The sequence below is a fragment of the Chrysemys picta genome, chromosome 3, assembly GCF_011386835.1.
Source record: "Chrysemys picta bellii isolate R12L10 chromosome 3, ASM1138683v2, whole genome shotgun sequence".
In the NCBI taxonomy this organism is placed as follows: Eukaryota; Metazoa; Chordata; order Testudines; family Emydidae; genus Chrysemys; species Chrysemys picta.
In genome coordinates, this window is record NC_088793.1 from 157,935,318 (window position 1) to 157,953,955 (window position 18,638).

Consider the following 18,638-nt stretch of genomic DNA (forward strand, 5'->3'; position numbering starts at 1 on the left):
GGGAAATGGAAGATCAAGGTAATTTACTTCTCTTTTTCAGCAAAGAAGGAAAACATCCTTTCCCTGTGTATTCACTTTTGTGAATGGTTTCAGAGTAGCAGCCGTGTTAGTCTGTATCCGCAAAAAGAAGAACAGGAGGACTTGTGGCACCTTAGAGACTAACAAATTTATTAGAGCATAAGCTTTCGTGGACTACAGCCCACTTCTTCGGATGCATATGAATCCGAAGAAGTGGGCTGTAGTCCACGAAAGCTTATGCTCTAATAAATTTGTTAGTCTCTAAGGTGCCACAAGTCCTCCTGTTCTTCTTTTTACTTTTGTGAATGTGGCTTCCACAGTACACAGTATCTGCAACATTGTCTGAGACCAGCAGGCTCAACACATTAGAGCAACAAGTGAATGTCAAATGTGCGAATTTCCAAGTTTATAGAAGTTCTCAAATCTAGCAGCATAATCTTCTGAGAGGAATTTGCTTTTCTTTCAGATTTTGAATTTCTCTTAACTATTAATAGTGCAAATCCTGAAATCTTTGCTCAACACTTTACTTGGACAAGACTACAACTGAAATTACTGGGAAGTCTGCCCGATTAAGGCGTAAATATGGACTTCAGGTTTTGAGCCTTTAAAAAAAATATTATTCTCGTTTTTAAAAATATGGATAAAATTATGAATATAGTCTAATAGCAACAGATTTAGAATTTATTTACTGTTACATTTTCTATTTTGTTACACTCTTTCAGCCAAATCATTGCAGCAGATCAATGAGGTGGAGCTCAGATAAATTTGAAATTCTTTGGTACTGAAACATAAATGTGGACCCAGGGGATTCTCAAATATGCCAATGAGTATTTTAAACTACAACTGTATTTTCTTTTGAGATTTCACATGCATGTACACATGAATCTAGAGCTAGATATGAGTCAGCCTTTGGTTAAAGCACTGACCAAATGTTTGAGCAATATAGATTAGAAAATTCCTCCACAGATTAACATTAAAGACAGGAAAGAATTCTCAGTGTTTTTGGCATCCTATTGCACATCAAAGGCTAGAAAAAATGGACAAAGTCATAGTTAGATGTCTCCCTTATATTATACATTAGCCCAAAGTAAGATAATATCCTAAAATTTGTTCAAGAGCATAACTGGTATAGCTATAGTGAGTTGCTGATCCACGTAACATAGGCTTATTCAACTAATGTCTCTGTAGGACTTTTTAGTTACAAGAAAGTTGATTTAACATTTCATCAGAGCTTGGGAAGAATGGTTACTTACCTTGCACTAAGTGTGGTTTTGCAAGATATGCTGTCCACACGTGCCCAATATGTGCAGAAACTGAGGGTGGTGTGGGAGATCTAAGCCTCTCCCTATATGGGCTCAGAGGTACTGTCTCCTGTATGCCCCCCATGGGTCCCAGTAGAGTCACTGAGTGGGGGATGGCATAAGCGGTCGCATCCATTGTGGGAGCATACCAGGTCTGGGTGTCAGCCCTGTGGTGGATTTTAGGCTGTATTGGTGGACCCAGCACTGTAGTAGATTGAATAGAAAAGGAGTGCTGAGATGAGAAGACACCCTCCTCCTCAGTATCTTCTTTCTCGCTGGAGAATGGAGGGGCCACAGGTGAAGTGAGCTGACGCGGTGTCATGTGTGCCAGGGAAACACTGGTGCCAAAAAGACATGATTCAGGTGTCGATGAGACATGCAGGTCTGCCTGATGTAAGAAGAAGTGTGCTTCCGATGGTTTCAGTACCAAGGTGGTCAGTGCCAACGGTGCTGTTGTAGTCGCGGTTGTCAGTGCTGGCCTCTGTGAGCTCTGCGTTGTCGGGACAGGAGGTGGCACCAGAACTTGGGCAGACTGTATTGGTGCCACATCTTGTGGCAGCTCTGTTGGTGCCATAGAGGAGGAGGTAGGTTTCTGTTTTCCCCTTGACTCCAAGGCTGCCCACTTAGGGTCACTGGCTTTCACGGTATGCATGGCACCAGTTGAGCCCAGTGCCTCATAAGTACTCAGTTGGACTGGGGAGTGCATCTTTTTTGGCAGCTCTTTCAGAGAAGTCAAAGCCCTTTTCCTCACTGCCTTTTTGGAGAAGTGAGCCTTCCACTGTGAACTGGGTGAAGTTGCTGGGGAACACTGTCTGGGCGGGGAGGGAGTTTGTGGACCTGGATCAGATGCTGGGCACAGAGACTTCTCCATTAACAGAAGTTTGAGACATAGGTCTCTATCCTTTCTGTTGCGAGGTTTCAGGTTAATGTAGTGAGAGCAATTTTGAGTAACGTGTGTCTCCCCTAGGCATCAGACACACTGAGAGTGTCTGTCTGAAACCGGGTCACCTCTCAGCAGGAAAGGCAGCGCTTGAAACCCGGTGAACCGGGCATGGCTCGAGTTATCATGGTTCAACCCTAACTGTGAACTCTAATAAGCTAAAAGAACAGGAGTACTTGTGGCACCTTAGAGACTAACAAATGTATTAGTCTCTAAGGTGCCACAAGTACTCCTGTTCTTTTTGCGGATACAGACTAACACGGCTGCTATTTCTGAAATCTAATAAGCTAAAGGGTATTCAAACTCAGAGTGAAAAGGAAAAGGAAAAAATAAACAGGGAGAAAGAGATAAGTAAACTAACTAGGGTGCTAAAGACTACTCGAAAATCTAAGTATAGCTATCAGTTTTAACACTGCTGGGAGCTCCATTTCAGGCCGAGGACAGTTGAGAAGGAACTGAGGGGGGTCTGGTCGCATAGTGCTAGATAGGCACCAACAATGGCGCAAGATGGGGAGAGTGCATGCGTGACCCAGATGAGAACGGCTGCTGAAATTCTCCAATCAAAGGCACAGGGATGCACCAACACCTGAAATGGAGCACCACAGGGACACTCCTCAAAGAAGAACCCCTGAATTTGTCCTGAGAACCTGTGAAAGGTGGATTAAACATCAGGGAACAAGGGGAAATCTGGGAGGATAACAAAATGGAAGGTTCTTTGAGAATACCTGCCCTCTTTCTATGTCCTTTAATAGAGTCATTTCTGGAGGTTCTGCTGGATTCCTGTGGCGCCACCCAGGGTGGAGAGTGGGGGCAGGAAGGAGAGAAATCTCTGTTGTGATCTGGAGAGGACAACGAAAATAGCAAACCTCCTCCGGGGTGGAGCAATCCTCTCTGGGGTATAGGTCTACACAAAGGTACCAGGTTGGATGCAGGCAGAGACACAGGCTGCTTGGAGATGACATCTCTTAAGTACTCCAATAGAGGAGACTCCGGTACCCAATCTACAGGTTGACGGGCCAGTACCGTGAAAGCTTCAATGCGAGAATCTAGAGCACCAAAACATCTGGTGCTGAAAATGTCTGTTGGTAATGAGGAGGTTGTGAGTGGTACCAGGGATGAGGTGCCAAAGGTTTCAGTGCTGAAGATGCTGTTAGAACATATGGCACCTGAACTGTACCAGGGGCAGCATGGTCCTTAGGAGTGTTTGGTGTCACTTTGCTCTTCTGTGCCAGGGCATCAGAATGGGACTCTGAATTGCAACTTTTGGTAGATGAGATTCAAGGAGAAGTTTTAAGTTTCTTACTTGGGGTTGGTGAGGGCTCCATAGGTAGGGGGCATGTTGTGAATGAGGAGAGAAACTGTGATAGAATGTTAAAAACAGAGAAGGAATATTTTAAAATAAAACATTAATTTGTGAAAATAAAAGTTTCTTTCTAATTAAACATTATGTAAACCGTTGTTCTGACCTTTAGTCGCTTTTGCAAGAGCAGCCCAAATGGGGCCTGACAGTAAGCTTCCCAGTGTGATTTTCATTTTGGAGGAATGTTCAGTTCCAGGTGTCAGTTCTGTATCTTGTTCCTCTACAGTGAGTGGCAGCTGTCTTAGAATGTCAGAAGCTATTTCCAGTACTAATTCATCTGGGCTCTTTCCACCACTGGAAGGGGGGGAAAAAAAAGGGTAAGACTTATAATTCTGGAATTGTCAGAGCTGGAGGGCTCCAAAAGGAGATGATCTAATCTCCCCACTTCCACTTGTGGTTTATGGGCATATTCTAATATTTCTAGACCATCTCTAGCAGGTTTCTATAGTTAGATAAGTGGATATGTACGAAGAGTTAGGTTGTGGGGGATATTCCAAAAGAATGGTCCTTTCAACATGACACCGGGGAAGAGTCAATGATTTATCCAGTAAGGCAGATTCCTGACAAAGCAGTACAAGTATCTGGAATTACAGATAAATAGCCATTTCACTAAGCAAGTTAGTTACATGGACATTTGATCATTTTCCTAGTGGTTGTTTTATGGGAGCTAGAATATATTTGACTTGCACAATACACAAAGAACAGAATACTGTACCCATATATCAGAAACAGATCAGCCGAGAGTTGAAATTTAGGTTACAATGATGCCAGTAAATCTAAAATACGGCCAGGAAGATACTCATTTTCTTTTCTAGACAAGGTCTCTTTTACTATGCAGCAGATTAGATTTAAATTATGTGGCAAGACCTCTGGAATTATGCAATAATACTCAACCCTGAAGAGAACACAACTCCACCAAATAAAACACTGAAGGAAGAATTAGAGAACCAGAAAAGGAGAGAATCATGACAGCCAAAGGAGGAAAAGACTTCAGGAAGAATAGCATAGTTGACTATGTTAAAGGCAGCCAAGAACTTAAGGAGGATGAGAATATTTAAATGTACAGGCCCTGGGATTTGTCCACGAATAGGTCATTAGAGACTTTGGTGAGAGCAATTTCAGTGAAGTATACAGGTCAGAATCCAGACTGCAGAGGGTCTAGGGATGGAACTGGAAGAGACTAAATCCATACAGCATGAGGCATTCAATGAGTTTGAGATGAAGGAGAGAAGGAAGAATAATCAATAGTTGCACAAGCAACATGAGATCAAGGGTGGGTTTTTAAGACTGAGGAGACTAAAGTCTGTTTATATTGTGAGGGGCTTATGTTGGTGTAGTTAGGGCAATGAAGTGTCTGTGTAGATACTATGTTACCTACATTAGCTGTTGGCTGCCTTGTCAATTTCACGGCTCCACTGGAGCTGTGAAATTGACAAGAAAGTCCAGCTTTCCAGCTGGGCTGCTACCAGGTCTCCGCTCCAAGCCAGTCTGCCACCCAGACTCCTGGCTTGGGCTGCCACCTGAGCTCCCGTCTGGGAACCCTGCTGCGCCCCACCAGGTCCCAGCTCCCCACTGGGAGGCCAACTGCACCAAGACTCCTGGCTGTGAGCCCGGCTGCCCCCCATGGCTCTTGGCTCCCCACTGGGAACATGGCAGCCAGCCGGACTCCAGGCATGGATCTTCCTCCCGGGAATCTGGCTGCCCCCCATGCTCTCAGTTCCCCTCTGGAAGCATGGCACCTGACCAGACTCCAGGTGCAGATCTCCCTGCCAGAGGTGAGAAGCCCCGGGGGGGCAGCTGGGCTCCTGGCGGTTTGCTACGTGGAGCTGTGACCCCTGGCTCTCAGTCCCCCACACTGCCCCTCTTCAGTCGGTGGAAGCACTCCTGGTGAGAACGCACACCACCGACAGAAGGAGGGCAGTGTGGACATCAGCTACCGCAGTAATTACTGAGGTGGCTGTAAGTCGACCTAACATAGGTCGACTTAAGATTGTAGTGTAGACATGCCCTAAGCACTGGTCTACACTAGGAAATAGGTTGGCATAACTATGTTGCTTAGGGGTCTGAAAAATCCACACCCCTGAGCGAAGCAGTAAAATGAGTCTAACTCCCGTTTTAGACAGTGCTAGGTTGACAGGAGAATTCTCCCATTGACCTAGCCGCTACCTCTTGGGGAGCTGGATTATCTACACTGACAGGAGAAGCCCTCCCTTTGACATAGATAGTGTCTTCACTGAAGGACTGCAGTGGCGGCACAGATGTGCTTGTGCAGTGTTTTAAGTGTAGACAAGTCCTGAGTACCTCTCCCAGACCTGAAGAAGAGTTCTGTGGAGCTCAAAAGCTTGTCTCTCTTACCAACAGAAGTCGGTCCAATAAAAAAATATTACCTTACTCCCCTTGTTTTACTCATTCAATAAATCAGAGTTAAGTATATGCAAATAAGCTTTAAAATTGTGGGCAAGCCTAACAAATAACTTCCGAACTCTTTTAGGTAATAGATTCTGCTTTGTTCTGTCACCAAAACAGTTTCTTTTTAAAACACTGACCTGATGATCAGGGTGTCCATGCTGATTCCTGGCTGCATACTGACAATGGTATCAATAAAGGTTTGTGCCTGAGATTCCAGGAATGCTCTTCCAGCACAGGCGTGCATTCCAAATAGCTCTGGTGAATCAGTGTCTGGCAGAGACTCTAAATAGGCTCTACAGTCTTGTAAGCTATCTGTGGCAGATACGGGTCGATATACCTGCAAAATAAATGACAAACATTTTATTTCCCTTCTTAATGAAAGGCTGGTTAGTGCAAAAAAGGTTACACATAAGTAACTTTTCTTCAAGGTTGCTTATATGGTCCCAACAGGGACTGCTTTTCTAAAAGATTCCTGAAAGTCAGTGGTGCCTGATATTCCTTACAGGTGGGAATAGACACAAAGCCAATTTGAAGAAGAATGGAATTATATTGCAAATAACAGCTCAAGCAGGAGGGTATCTGATTAACACATGCATTTATACATGTGTTGGTGGTGGTGGGATTCTTTTGTGAGTGCAAATCATTCTGTACTGTTTATATAAAAATAGCATATATCCCTTCCCCCATCCTTCTCTCTATATGTATATGCATGCATGCACGCATAAATGTACACAAATACACACAAAGGAATAAACAGCATAATTTATTCATAAGGTTTATATATGGGCCAAAATATCATCTATTAATATAAAAGAAATCAATTCACCTTCCTTTAAAATAACAAAAAAGGAACAAGAAGAGATGGAAAGAATTCAGTATTCTCCTCCTTCCACAAGCACTGTAAACGTATGTCAACTTACAGGTGTTTTTGCTTTTTATATATATGTTAGTTATTTTTAAGAAAACTGTTTAAATTAATGCTGTCACTGTGTTGTTCAGATAGTTCTAAGCTAATAATTCAATTGTTTCTGCATCACAGTTAACTTTCCTGATTTTTCCTAGAGGTTGCAGATGTGCTTTTTCATAACAGAATATTCCCCTGCCTGACCACCTCAGATCTTTCTCCTAGCCCGCAGAGTCCAGAAATACAAAGCACTCTGAGGCAGAGAGGAAGCAGTGTGAATGAACTCAGGCAATACTTGAAGAACAACAGTTACAAGTAACCAATCCTTCTTTCTTCTTTGAGGGCTTCTGTGCATTCCACCTTACAGGAGATTAGCAAGCAATGCTCCCATCAGAGGATGGTAGATGAGGAATTCTAGGCAAAAATGAACTGTAGTACCAGCTTACCAAACCAAGCAATGGGACACAATGCCAAATCCAACAAATAGTGCTAAGTAAAAGTTTGAACCGAACTCCATGTTGCTGCTTTGCAAATCGCTACACAGGATCCTATCTCAGACAATCTATAGAGGCAGTAGTAAAAGTCCTGGAGTGCACTGTAGCAGTGTCCACGTGGCGAGTTAGCATGCAGCAAGCTGACTTGCCAGGCACTAAGTCACTGTGTAGTAATGCTCAGAATGTGTCTTTAAGCCAAGAGATACTGGTCGCATCCTTTGGTACTACAATGAATGTGAGCCTATATGTAGTGTTTTCATATTTGATGCTAGAAATGCACTTCTCCTCCACTAGTATGTTTATTTCAGACTAACCAGTTACTTTTATTTTTGTTGGTCCCAGTTTTGGTCTTATTTTCAGTCTCTCATAATCTTGTCAGACAGAATATTAACCTGCTCTTCCGTGTCCAGGTTGAGTAGAATAATGGTTTCATTCACTGTCATTGGCAGTCCCTCTCATCAGTTTTGCTTGATTCCAGCACACCTATGTAAAACTCCACAACCAGGTTGTCTTCAACTACATGTTCTTGACTTTTCTACATTTGGAATCTGCAGCATTTATGATAGAGCTTCCAAAGGCAAAACACCGTTTGGGGCCATGCTGTGATCCACACTTTCCTCATAATCTGTATTCACTCTCGACCCAGCAGTTGCTTTCATAGTGGGTAGTTGCACTTTTTGATCTGACCTTTTCTGGCTATATTCTTTTGTATTTAGTGTGTGAATAACCCCTTCTAGTGAATTCAGCTCTTTGGCCTGTGCTTTCAGTTTCTGCTGCTTTGCATATATGGAGAGATTTTTCTGAAGTTAAATCTCCTTCATGGAGCCGTCTCTCTCTTAAAACATTGTCTTTAATGCTATCTTTGACCAGAGTCTCTGTCAGCTCACCAAAGTCACAGGTCTCACTAAGCCTCCTTAATTCTGTGACACATTGCTCTATTCTATCATCAGTTTTTTTGTGTACATGTAAAAAATGCCTCTCTCAAAGGTCTCATTCACAGGTGCCAACTTTCTAAAGTGCCAGTGGGTGCTGGACCCCCAGCTCTGCCCTAGGACCTGCCTCCACTCCACCTCTTCCCCCAAGGCCACACCCATGCTCTGCCTCTTCCCGACCCTGCTCCACCCCCACCCCGCCTCTTCCTGCCTAGTTCCATCTCCTTCCTCCAATGCGCCATGTCCTTGCTCCTCCCCCTCCCCAGCCTCCTGCATGCCACGAAACAGCTGATTGCAGCGGGTGGAAGGAGCGGGGAGGGAGGGGGAGGCACTGATCTGCGGGGCCTGCCAGCAGGCAGGAGATGCTGACGGAGGTGGGGAGGAGCTAATAGGGGAGCTGTAGATGGATGCTCAGCACCCACTATTTTTTCCCCGTGGGTGCTCCAGTCCTGGAGCTGGCACCTAAGGTTTCATTCTTCAAATTTGGTCAGCATTTTACTTAACTTCATGCTTTCACCTTCTTCAAACTTAAAGTTGTTACAAATATCCAATCCTTCCTCCCCAACAATATGCAAAAAGACAGATGATTTCACTTTATCACTTTTCATCTCTGCCCCTATACAATTCAAATCTCTTTCCGAATTTTTTTCAGTGCTCTGCAACATTGCCTGACAATTGCAGACTGGATGGAGTTTGCAACATATCCATTTTTGGCTTTCTTCTCTTCTTAAATGTATCAAACTACTATTGTGTTCATAAAATACGTACAAAAGCCTTTGTTGTTCTTTGTTTGTTGCTCCACGTGCTCCTCTTTCCTGTTATCAGTTTCAAACACAGAATTAACCTAAAAATTACTGCAGTCTCTTTCTCATTTGGCATTTCTGACATGATATAATGATCTTGGGGGTCATTAAATAACAAGCCACTGAATGAGAAAGGCATAAACTTTTAGTAGAAAACTTGGGAGCGTCCATGGTACACACATACCCTGTGTTCTCCATCCCTGCCACCAGGGCATGTCCCAAAATTCCTATATTCATAATGCTGTCATGAGGGAGCTTCTCTAAATTATTATCTTTAACAAACATCTCTCTGCAATGAGGAGATCTGGAAGCTTGTCTTTTATTTGTAGTGTCAGTGTCTATTCTAAGAACACCAAGGCAGTTTTCAGTGCCAATGCTGATACCAGTGTAGACTGCACTGCCGGAGCAGTCTGTTTTGACAGAGCCTGTGGTGATGAGATGCTGGGCAGGAAGCTCAGCCCCAGCAGATATATGTCTTGGGGAGATTGATGTTTGGCCTAGTATTGTGTGCAGCACCAAGGCTGAGGCAATGGGATATTTAATGGAAGCCCTCGGCAGAAGAGGCAGACTTTGAAATTTCCGAAGGACTGCTAGGACAGTCCGGATTAAAGCTTAAGGAAGCCCAGGGCACCTGCACCATCTGTCGTTCATTGTCCAATTAGTGAAGGCATGCCAAATTATGCACTGTGACACTACATGAGCCTCTCCTTGGCACACTAGACACTGAACATGTGTGTCAGTCTCAGGAATGAGGACTGAGCGGTTTGCATACTTTCTGAATCCCCTACCAAGTTTGGGACCTGACATTGCCTTGGGAATAATCCAAGGCAAATTACCCCAACCATTCACTCTCTAAATAACCAATAATAGAAGAAAACAGGCTAACTATCTTGCAGACACAACAGATAGTTCCATTTAGCTCTTGGCGACTAAGGAACTGAGATGGTCAGGGGGATGCACTCCCTTATGTTGATGGAGCTGATGATATCCTAGCACAAGAGTGCTCCTGCACTCCCTAATGGACATAACTCTTTCCTATCATTCTGCAGCTCCATGCTAGAGGTGCAAAATCTCCTAAATGGGAATTCACAGAAGCCCATGAAGAATCAATTTTTTAAAAAAAAATTCTACATTGGTTTTGCTATAAACAGGCTTTAATTTAATCTCTACTCACAATAAATTCCCATGTTCCTCAGGGGTAACTGTTTCTGAGTTAGTGCCTGTATCCCTGCTTAGCTAGAGGGTCTTAAAAGGATCAGATGCCATTTCATATCCTGGTGCATCTATTTGACTACTAAATGGAGACATTATAATGTATTTTAAAGTGTGATTGTAATCTCACTACCACATTGTGCCATTTTTCAATACCCCTTTGTAGTTAAACATCATTCCACATGATTTTTAAAAAAAACGAGGGGGGTCATTTTGTTATTGGTACCACAGCAAAACAGGACCTAGGAGCTAACAGTGCAAATAAATCCTTCTGTTGCCCATTTCCAGACGTTTGCCACTAAATCAGTCACATGCAACTACATAAAACGACAGGGGTGCTTTTTGACCATAGAGATGCACCTTGAGCTCTTATTTTATTTACAAAAAATCATACAAGTATGGTAATCAAAGTGTACCACTGTAATTCAGATCTACGCAGCTAAGTATACTATATTTCACCAACTGTTTCCCAAAAATACATACAGATGCATGTATATAATCTGAATGACGAGAGCCTTCTGTGCCATAATAAAGTTTAACAATTAATTGCCATTCAAAATTTAGATTTGGACGCCCATAATCTGAAGTTCAGTAATTTATAAGGCTGAAAATATTTTAAATATGCAATATAAAAGTACAACTTATTACAACACCTGAGAATAGTGAGAGAAAAAATATTTTTCCTACCCCGTCACTAGAGTAAGCGAAACCCTCCTGCAGTACAACAGGGCTATAGAAATTGTTCAGAATGCTGAGCAAGCAACGACGGTCCCAGTGGTCAGTCACACGACCTCCATAAGCTATCTCTCCAGTAAGATAACATATTGCTTGCCAAGGAATCTGTTCTTGGTTTGCCAGAAGCATCCCCAACATCTGTATGGAAACCTTTGGAGGAAAAGATTGAAGTTAAGCATTAGTATTGTTACTTTAACTTGACTCTTGTGGTTATGTTATCATAGAATCTCAGGGTTGGAAGGGATCTCAGGAGGTCATCTAATCCAACCCCCTGCTCAAAGCAGGACCAATCCCCAACTAAATTAGGGTTACCATACGTCCGGTTTTTCCCGGACATGTCCGGCTTTTCAGCAATCAAACCCCCGTCCGGGGGGAATTGCCAAAAAGCCGAACATGTCCGGGAAAATGCCGGCCGGGCACTTCCCCTGCCGCGGCTGCTCTGCTCCTCCCCTGACTCTTCGGCTCTGTTTAAGAGCCGAGCGCTATGGGCTTCGGGCAGCCCCCATGCCTCCGGACCCTGCGCCGCTGGAGCCCGGGAGGGGAAGTGCCCGGCCGGGGGCGCAGGGTCCGGAGGCATGGGGGCTGCCCGAAGCCCGAGCGCTACCGGCTTCACGGTTTGCCGGGCAGCTTCCAGACCCTGTGCCCCCGGCTGGGCGCTTCCCCTCCCGGGCTCCAGCTGCGCTGGGGAAGCGCCGGCCGGGGGCGCAGGGTCTGGGGGCTGCCCGGCAAACCGTGAAGCCGGTAGCGCTCGGGCAGCCCTTTTCGCGTGGCTGGGAGTGGGAGGGAGGAGGGGGCGGGGTTAGGGCTGGGTTGGGTGGGGAAGGGGCGGAGTTGGGGCGGGGCTGGGGGTGGGAAATGGGCGGGGCCAGGGCCCGTGGAGGGTCCTCTTTTTTTATTTTATTCATCCAGCCCATGCTTCTTTAACTTGCTGGCAAGAATACTGTGGGAGACCGTATCAAAAGCTTTATCATTATCAGAACCTCATGATATATTTGAATCCTTCAAGAGCACCCTACTAGCTGGATACTAACTATAAAAACAGATTAAAATAAATAAAAGTTGACTCATCTTGTAACTGTAGATCTTCGAGATGTGTGTCCCTATTGGTGTGCCACTGTAGGTGTATTTGCACTTCCTGCGCCTCAGATCAGAGATTTTAGGTAGCAGTGTCCATTTGACTCTGCTCTTTCCCCGTCTTATGCCCTGCATCAGGGCTATATAGTGCTTTGCAGGCAAACCATCCTCAGTTCCTTCTCTATCTCAGAGCTCATTGGTAAGACCTCCAAAGCAGGCAGGAGGAGGGCAGGTAGTGGAGTACCCACAGAGACACACATTTTGAAGAACCACAGTTACTGCACAAGGTGAGCAACCTTATCTTCTTCGAGTAGTGTCCCTATAGGTGCTCCACTGCAGGTGACTCTGCAGCAGTGCCCCAATGGAGGAGTGGGGCTTAGGAATTGAGTCTAGAATTGAGGATAAGACAGTGGAGCCAAATATGGCATTGGACATTGATTCTGTATAATGTTCACCATATGTATGAGCAGATGTCCAAGTCACTGCTCTGCACATTTCTGTGATTGGAATGTTTTTGAGGAAGTCTATGGAAGTGGAGAGAGATCTGGAGTGTGTTCATCCTCTAGGAGGAGGCTGAATGTTGTGAGAACGATAGCAATAGGTAATGCAGTCTGATATCGATTTAGAGAGACTTTGTTTAGCGATTGAGGATCCCTTAGATCTGTCTGCAATGAAGAGAAATAGTCTGGGAGCTTTCCTGAAGGACTTAGTCCTATCCAAATAGAAGGCTAGTGCTCTCCTGACATCACGTGTGTAATGTCGCCTCCCTTTTGTCCTGGTGTGGTTTTGGAAAAAAAACTCACAAGTGGATAAGCTGGTTTATATGAAAGTCTGAAGGTATTTTTGGTAGGAATTTTGGGTGCGGTCATAGCGTAACCTTATCTTTGAAAAAGATTATAAAGGGGTGGGAGTAGGCCATTAGAGCCCCAATCTCTGCCACTCTCCGAGCAGAACTAATGGACACTAGGAATGTGGTTTTCATGAAGAGAGCTGATGGGCATGGGTTCAAAGGGAGGCCTTGTAAGGCACTTGAGGACAAGGTTGAGATCCCATGCCGATGTAGACCATGTGGTTTGCGGGAAGAGGTTACTCATTCCCTTGAGAACCCTTCTTGGGAAAGGATGAGCAAAAACAGAACAACCTTCTATCTTATGATGGAAGACAGTGATGGCTGCGAGATGCACCTTTATGGAGTTTAGAGATAATCCTGACATCTTTAGTTCTAGGATGTAATCTCACACAAGTGGTAGTGGAGAGGATGTAGAAGTAGAAGTAATGTGTTTCAAGTCACCAGAGTTAGAATTGCTTCCACCTTTGAACATATATGTGAAAGTAGTTTGCTTCCTGCTATGTAACAGGATCACTGTTACATACTGGGAATAGGTCATTTCCAAGCTTTGGAACCATCAAAGGGCCATGCCTTGAGCTGGAGATTGGGGTGATGGACCTTGCCAGCATCCTGACAGAGGAAATGAGGAACAGGCTGGACAGTGATTGGTTGGCACATCGCCAGTTGAGTAGGTAGGGAAATCTTTATCACTATAATTCTGTTGATTTTCTGATTCCACAAACCAAGGAGGAGAATGATGTGACACTCAAGAACTTGAATTAAGTGACTTACATGTATGCTCCATGTATTGTGGGGAACTCATCCTGAATGTTGTAGATACTGTGATCATGGGGGTCAATATGCCACAGTTGATTCACCCAACTTGGAGGATACCAAGGAAAGTAATTAGAACTTAAATCTTTACATTCATAATAAGGCTAGTTTGTATTGCCTTTACTGTTATTGTTGTCTTGTTGCTGACTTGCTCTATTCTTCAGTGAAGGCCTCCTGCTGAAGTCTAAAGAGGAATCAGATGATGACAATCCTTTTATTGATGGGATAAGAAATGGTTATTCACCCTGTGCTGTAAATGTGGTTCTTCAAGATATGTGTCCCTGTGGGTGCTCCACTCTAGGTGACTATTGAGCAGTACCCTCTAAGGTGGAGGGGGCTTCTGAATTGAATCCAGTAGAGCAGAGAGTACAATCGAGCTGAATATCGTGTCAGAGTGGAGTCATGGGTGATTGCATAGTGTTCAGAGAACATACACACAGAAGCCCAAGTGGCAGCTTTACATATTTCGATGATTGGTACGTTATTAAGGAAGGCCGTGGAAGGGGCGATGGACCTTGTTGAATAGGTGCATATGAGCTAGGGTGGCTCAATGTTGTGAGATTGGTAACAGGAGCTAATGCAGTGTGAAATCCATTTGAAAAGTCTCTTGCTAGAGATTGCCAACCCATTTATCTGTCTGCTATCAAGATGAATAACTTTTCGGTCTTTCTGAAGGGGTTTGTTCTGTCTAGATAGAAAGCTAGAGCTCTTCTGACATCCAGAGTATGCAGTACTACATCCTGGGGGTTCAGATGCAGTTTGGAGTAGAAGACAGGCAAGTGAATTGTCTGACTGAGATGGACTGCAGAAGAGATCTTAGGTAAGAATTCGGTGTGAGGTTGAAGCATGACCTTGTCCTTAAAAAACACTGCGAAAGGGGGATATGCCATCAGGGCCTGTAGCTCACCAAACTGTCATGCCAACATGATGGCTATCAGGAATGCTGTCTTTGTCAACAGATGGAGTAGTGAACAAGAAGCCAGAGGTTCAAAGGAAGTCTTGTGAGGCATTTAAGGACCAGACTGAGGTCCCATATTGGAGATGGATGTTGGACCACTGGGTAGAGGTCTCCAAGCTCTTTGAGGAACCATCCTGTAGTTGGGAGGCTAAAGATGAAATAGCCCTGTATGGGTGTGTGTGAAAGGCTCTGATGGCTACTAGGTGGGCTCTTATCGAGCTCATCAGTAAACCGTAAGTTTTTAGGGCTAAGGTGTAATCTAGTATATCTGGAAGTGATGCAGTCACTGGTGAATGCTGTCTATGGCCACACCAACTGGCAAAATGTGTCCATTTCTGACAATACATGTAGCAAGTAGATTGTTTACTATTGTGTAGTAGCACTCCTTTTACATTGAGTGAACAGGTTATCTCTACCCAGTGAGCCCTCGCTTAATCACACTTTGAGACGAAGAATTTTGAAATTGGGGTGAAGAATCGTCCCGCGGTTTTAGGAGAGGAGGTGGAGAGTGTGATGGTGCACCCCATAAGGCTTTATGGAAATATGCTTATGAATGTATGTGTGACATAACTGGAATGTTTTTTATTACATATGCCATGTAACATATCTATGTAAAGGTTATGATCTACTGAATATATTTATCCTACTTGTATGCATATATCATTTTTGTATTTGAAGTTATGAATATTGGGTGTGTACTTGTTTGATTTTAACTAGCCTAGTAGAGCATTTGGTCAGCTTCTTGAGAAAGGAATGTGCAAATTAAGTGCCCAATCAAGAACCACTTAAGTCAACAATGAACTCGAAGACGCCAATCCACATCGGAGCTTTCCCAGGAATGTGGCTTGGCTGGTAAGAAACTCAGTCATGCATGGACATGTGACTTGCCCATGTGACTCCAAAACTCCATCTTGGAGCTGGACTTTGCATAGGAGAGAGGAGGGGGTCTCCACCCACAAGAGCAAGTCTACTTAAATCCCTGGGAGACCCCTCCATTTTGTCTTCAGCTGGCTAAAGAGAGAGCCTCTCCACCCCCAAGGATACCTGAAAGAAAATGGAACAAAGGACAGTAACTACAGGGGGTGTGAGTGATTGCTGGACCCAGACTAGAAGGAGACTAGTCTGTAAAAGGAAGCTTACTGGAATTCCTCTAAGGGTAAGGTTTTATCTGTATTCAGTTTTCTTAAGACTTAGACTTGCATGTTTTATTTTATTTTACTTGGTAAGTCACTTTGTTCTGTCTATTACTATTTGGAACCACTTAAATCCTTCTTTCTTTATTTAATAAAATCACTTTTTACTTATTAATTAACCCAGAGTATGTATTAATACCTTGGGGGTGGGGGGCAAACAGCTGTGCATATCTCTCTATCAGTGTTATAGAGGGCGAACAATTTATGAGTTTACCCTGTATAAAGCTTATATACAGGGTAAAACAGATTTATTTGGGGTTTGGACCCCATTGGGAGTTGGGCATCTGGGTGTTATAGACAGGAACACTTCTTAAGTGGCTTTCAGTTAAGTCTGCAGCTTTGCGGCACGTGGTTCAGACTCTGGGTCGGTGTTGGAGCAGACTGGCGTGTCTGGCTCTACAAGACAGGGTGCTGAAGTCCCAAGCTGGCAGGGAAAGCAGGGGCAGAAGTAGTCTTGGCGCTTCAGTTGGCAGTTCCCAAGGGGGTTTCTGTGATCCAACCTGTCAGAGGGAGTGTTGTGGAGAATGATCAGACAGCATGTTGGAGGTAAGGAAACCACATTTGCCTGGGCCAAGTGGGGGTTATTAGGATGATTTGGCCTTGTTCTTTCTTTGTTTTGAGCAATGTTCTGCCTATTCGAGGAGTCAGGGGGAACACGTACAGTAGGCTGATGACCACTGAAGTTGAAAAGCATCCCTTAAGGACTGGCAACCCAATCTGCTTGTTTACTTCTGTGGTGAACAGATCTATTTGGAGGGTGCTCCATTGGGGGAATATGTGATATAATATGTTGGGATCTATTTCCCATTCGTGGTCTTGGAAGAAGTGTCTGCCGAGTGCATCCACAGTAATATTCTGGATACCTGTGAGACAGGCGACTGTGATAGTAATACAGTTCTTCTTCGAGTGCTTGCTCATATCCATTCCATTAGGTGTGTGCGCGCCGCGTGCACGATCGTCGGAAGATTTTTACCCTAGCAACACCGGCGGGTCGGCTGTGGAGCCCCCTAGAGTGGCGCCTTCATGGCGCTGAATATATACCCCAGCCGACCCGGCGCCCCCTCAGTTCCTTCTTACCGCCCCTGACGGTCGTTGGAACTGTGGAGCGCTGCTTAGCTGTTCTCCACTCTCCCTAGCTTAGTTCGTTATTCGCAGTTATAGTTATAGTTATAGTCCTAGTGTTTATAGTTAAATAGTTTTAAGAGTTGTCTAGTTGTTATAATAGTTCAGGGGATTAAGGGGGTCGTCTCCCCCTTTCTCCCCCGGCCGCGGGGCCGGGCTCATGCCCAACGCTCCCGGCTTCAAGCTGTGCGCCTCCTGCGCTAAGCCTATGCCCACGAGCGACCCGCACGATTCCTGTCTGAAGTGCCTGGGAGAGTCCCATCAAACAGATAAGTGCAAGATCTGTAAGGCCTTCAGACCAAGGACCAAGAAGGAGCGGGACTTTCGGCTCCGGCAACTCCTGATGGAGGCGGCACTTAGTCCGGACGCTCCATCTACAAGTCAGGCCCCGGCACCTAGCGCCTCGGTGCGCAGTGCCCCGGCGGCACCGGCCATGACGACCACGCGAGTGGCGTCAGATGAGCCTTCCCGGCACCGGACCTCGTCGGCACCGAAAGCACAGCAAGTGCCTCGGCGCCGGTCATTATCCCCAGGGCATAAGAAAGCCCATAAGACGGGGACCTCCGTGCCGAAGACGCTGGCTCCCCCAGTGCCGGGGGTAGAGCCGCGTACGCCGGTGGAGCACCGGAAACAGGTGCCTCCAGCACCGTCGACTCCGGCGCCGAGGCCGTTGAGTCCGGTGCAGACGGCGTCTCCACCGAGGCAGGCGGTGATACAGTGCCTCCCGTCGACGCCAGAGACCTTCACAGCGGCGAGAGACTTAATAGCTCTCACGGAGCCGGCACCGCCTCAACCACCGGCACCGACGGCACCGTTGCCTCGCCCGGTCCAGTCGAGGGGGAAACCTGCCTTGATGCGCCCTCCATCGCAAGGGCTGGAACCTCGGCACCGATCCAGGTCCCGAAGCAGGTCCCCACGCCGCTCGCAGTCCCGGCACCGAATATCACCTCGGCACCGGTCGTACTCGCGGCCAAGATCTTCTTCGCGGCACCGCTCTACGTCTCGGCACCGCTATGATCGTCGGCACCGATCAACGTCGAGACGTAGTTCTCGGCACCGCTACGGTCGCCGCTCGACGTCGAGAGGCCGCTCCCGGTACCGGGCATACTCCAGGTCCTCGTCGAGGTCCAGATCCGACTCCCGGTACCGACGAGGTCATCGGCACCGGTCGCGGTCCCGGCACCGATCGCCGGCACCGCGTGGAGATAGATCATCTCCAGACCGGCACCGTGCGGCACCGCAGCCCACGGGAATCGTCTCGACGCTCTCGGCACCGCCATGGCCATCGAGATCGGGGTCTCGCTCCTCGGAGGACCTCTCGAGACCGGCATACCCCCCTCAAGGGCAAGCCGAGGAACAGGACTTGGGCCATTGGCAGAACATAACAGAGGACCATTCTCATGGCCCATCTCACTGGTCGTTTTGGACCCCGTGGGCGTACCATCAGGCGCAAGGGGCTCCAGTTGCTTCGACCTCTCGCTCCGGTCACTCCGTCAGAAGAGCCCCGGAGTCCACCATCT

General features: G+C 46.0%; 1 protein-coding gene across 1 annotated transcript in view; it reads right to left on the reverse strand.

Annotated features, from left to right (window-relative positions):
• Nucleotides 1-18,638, reverse strand: part of DNAH14 (dynein axonemal heavy chain 14) — a 530,612-nt gene that overhangs the window by 15,302 nt on the left and 496,672 nt on the right. Inside the window, 3 exon segments of the mRNA XM_065589985.1 lie at nucleotides 3,726-3,913; nucleotides 6,166-6,365; nucleotides 11,061-11,258. Coding sequence (XP_065446057.1) covers nucleotides 3,726-3,913; nucleotides 6,166-6,365; nucleotides 11,061-11,258 — 586 coding nt within the window.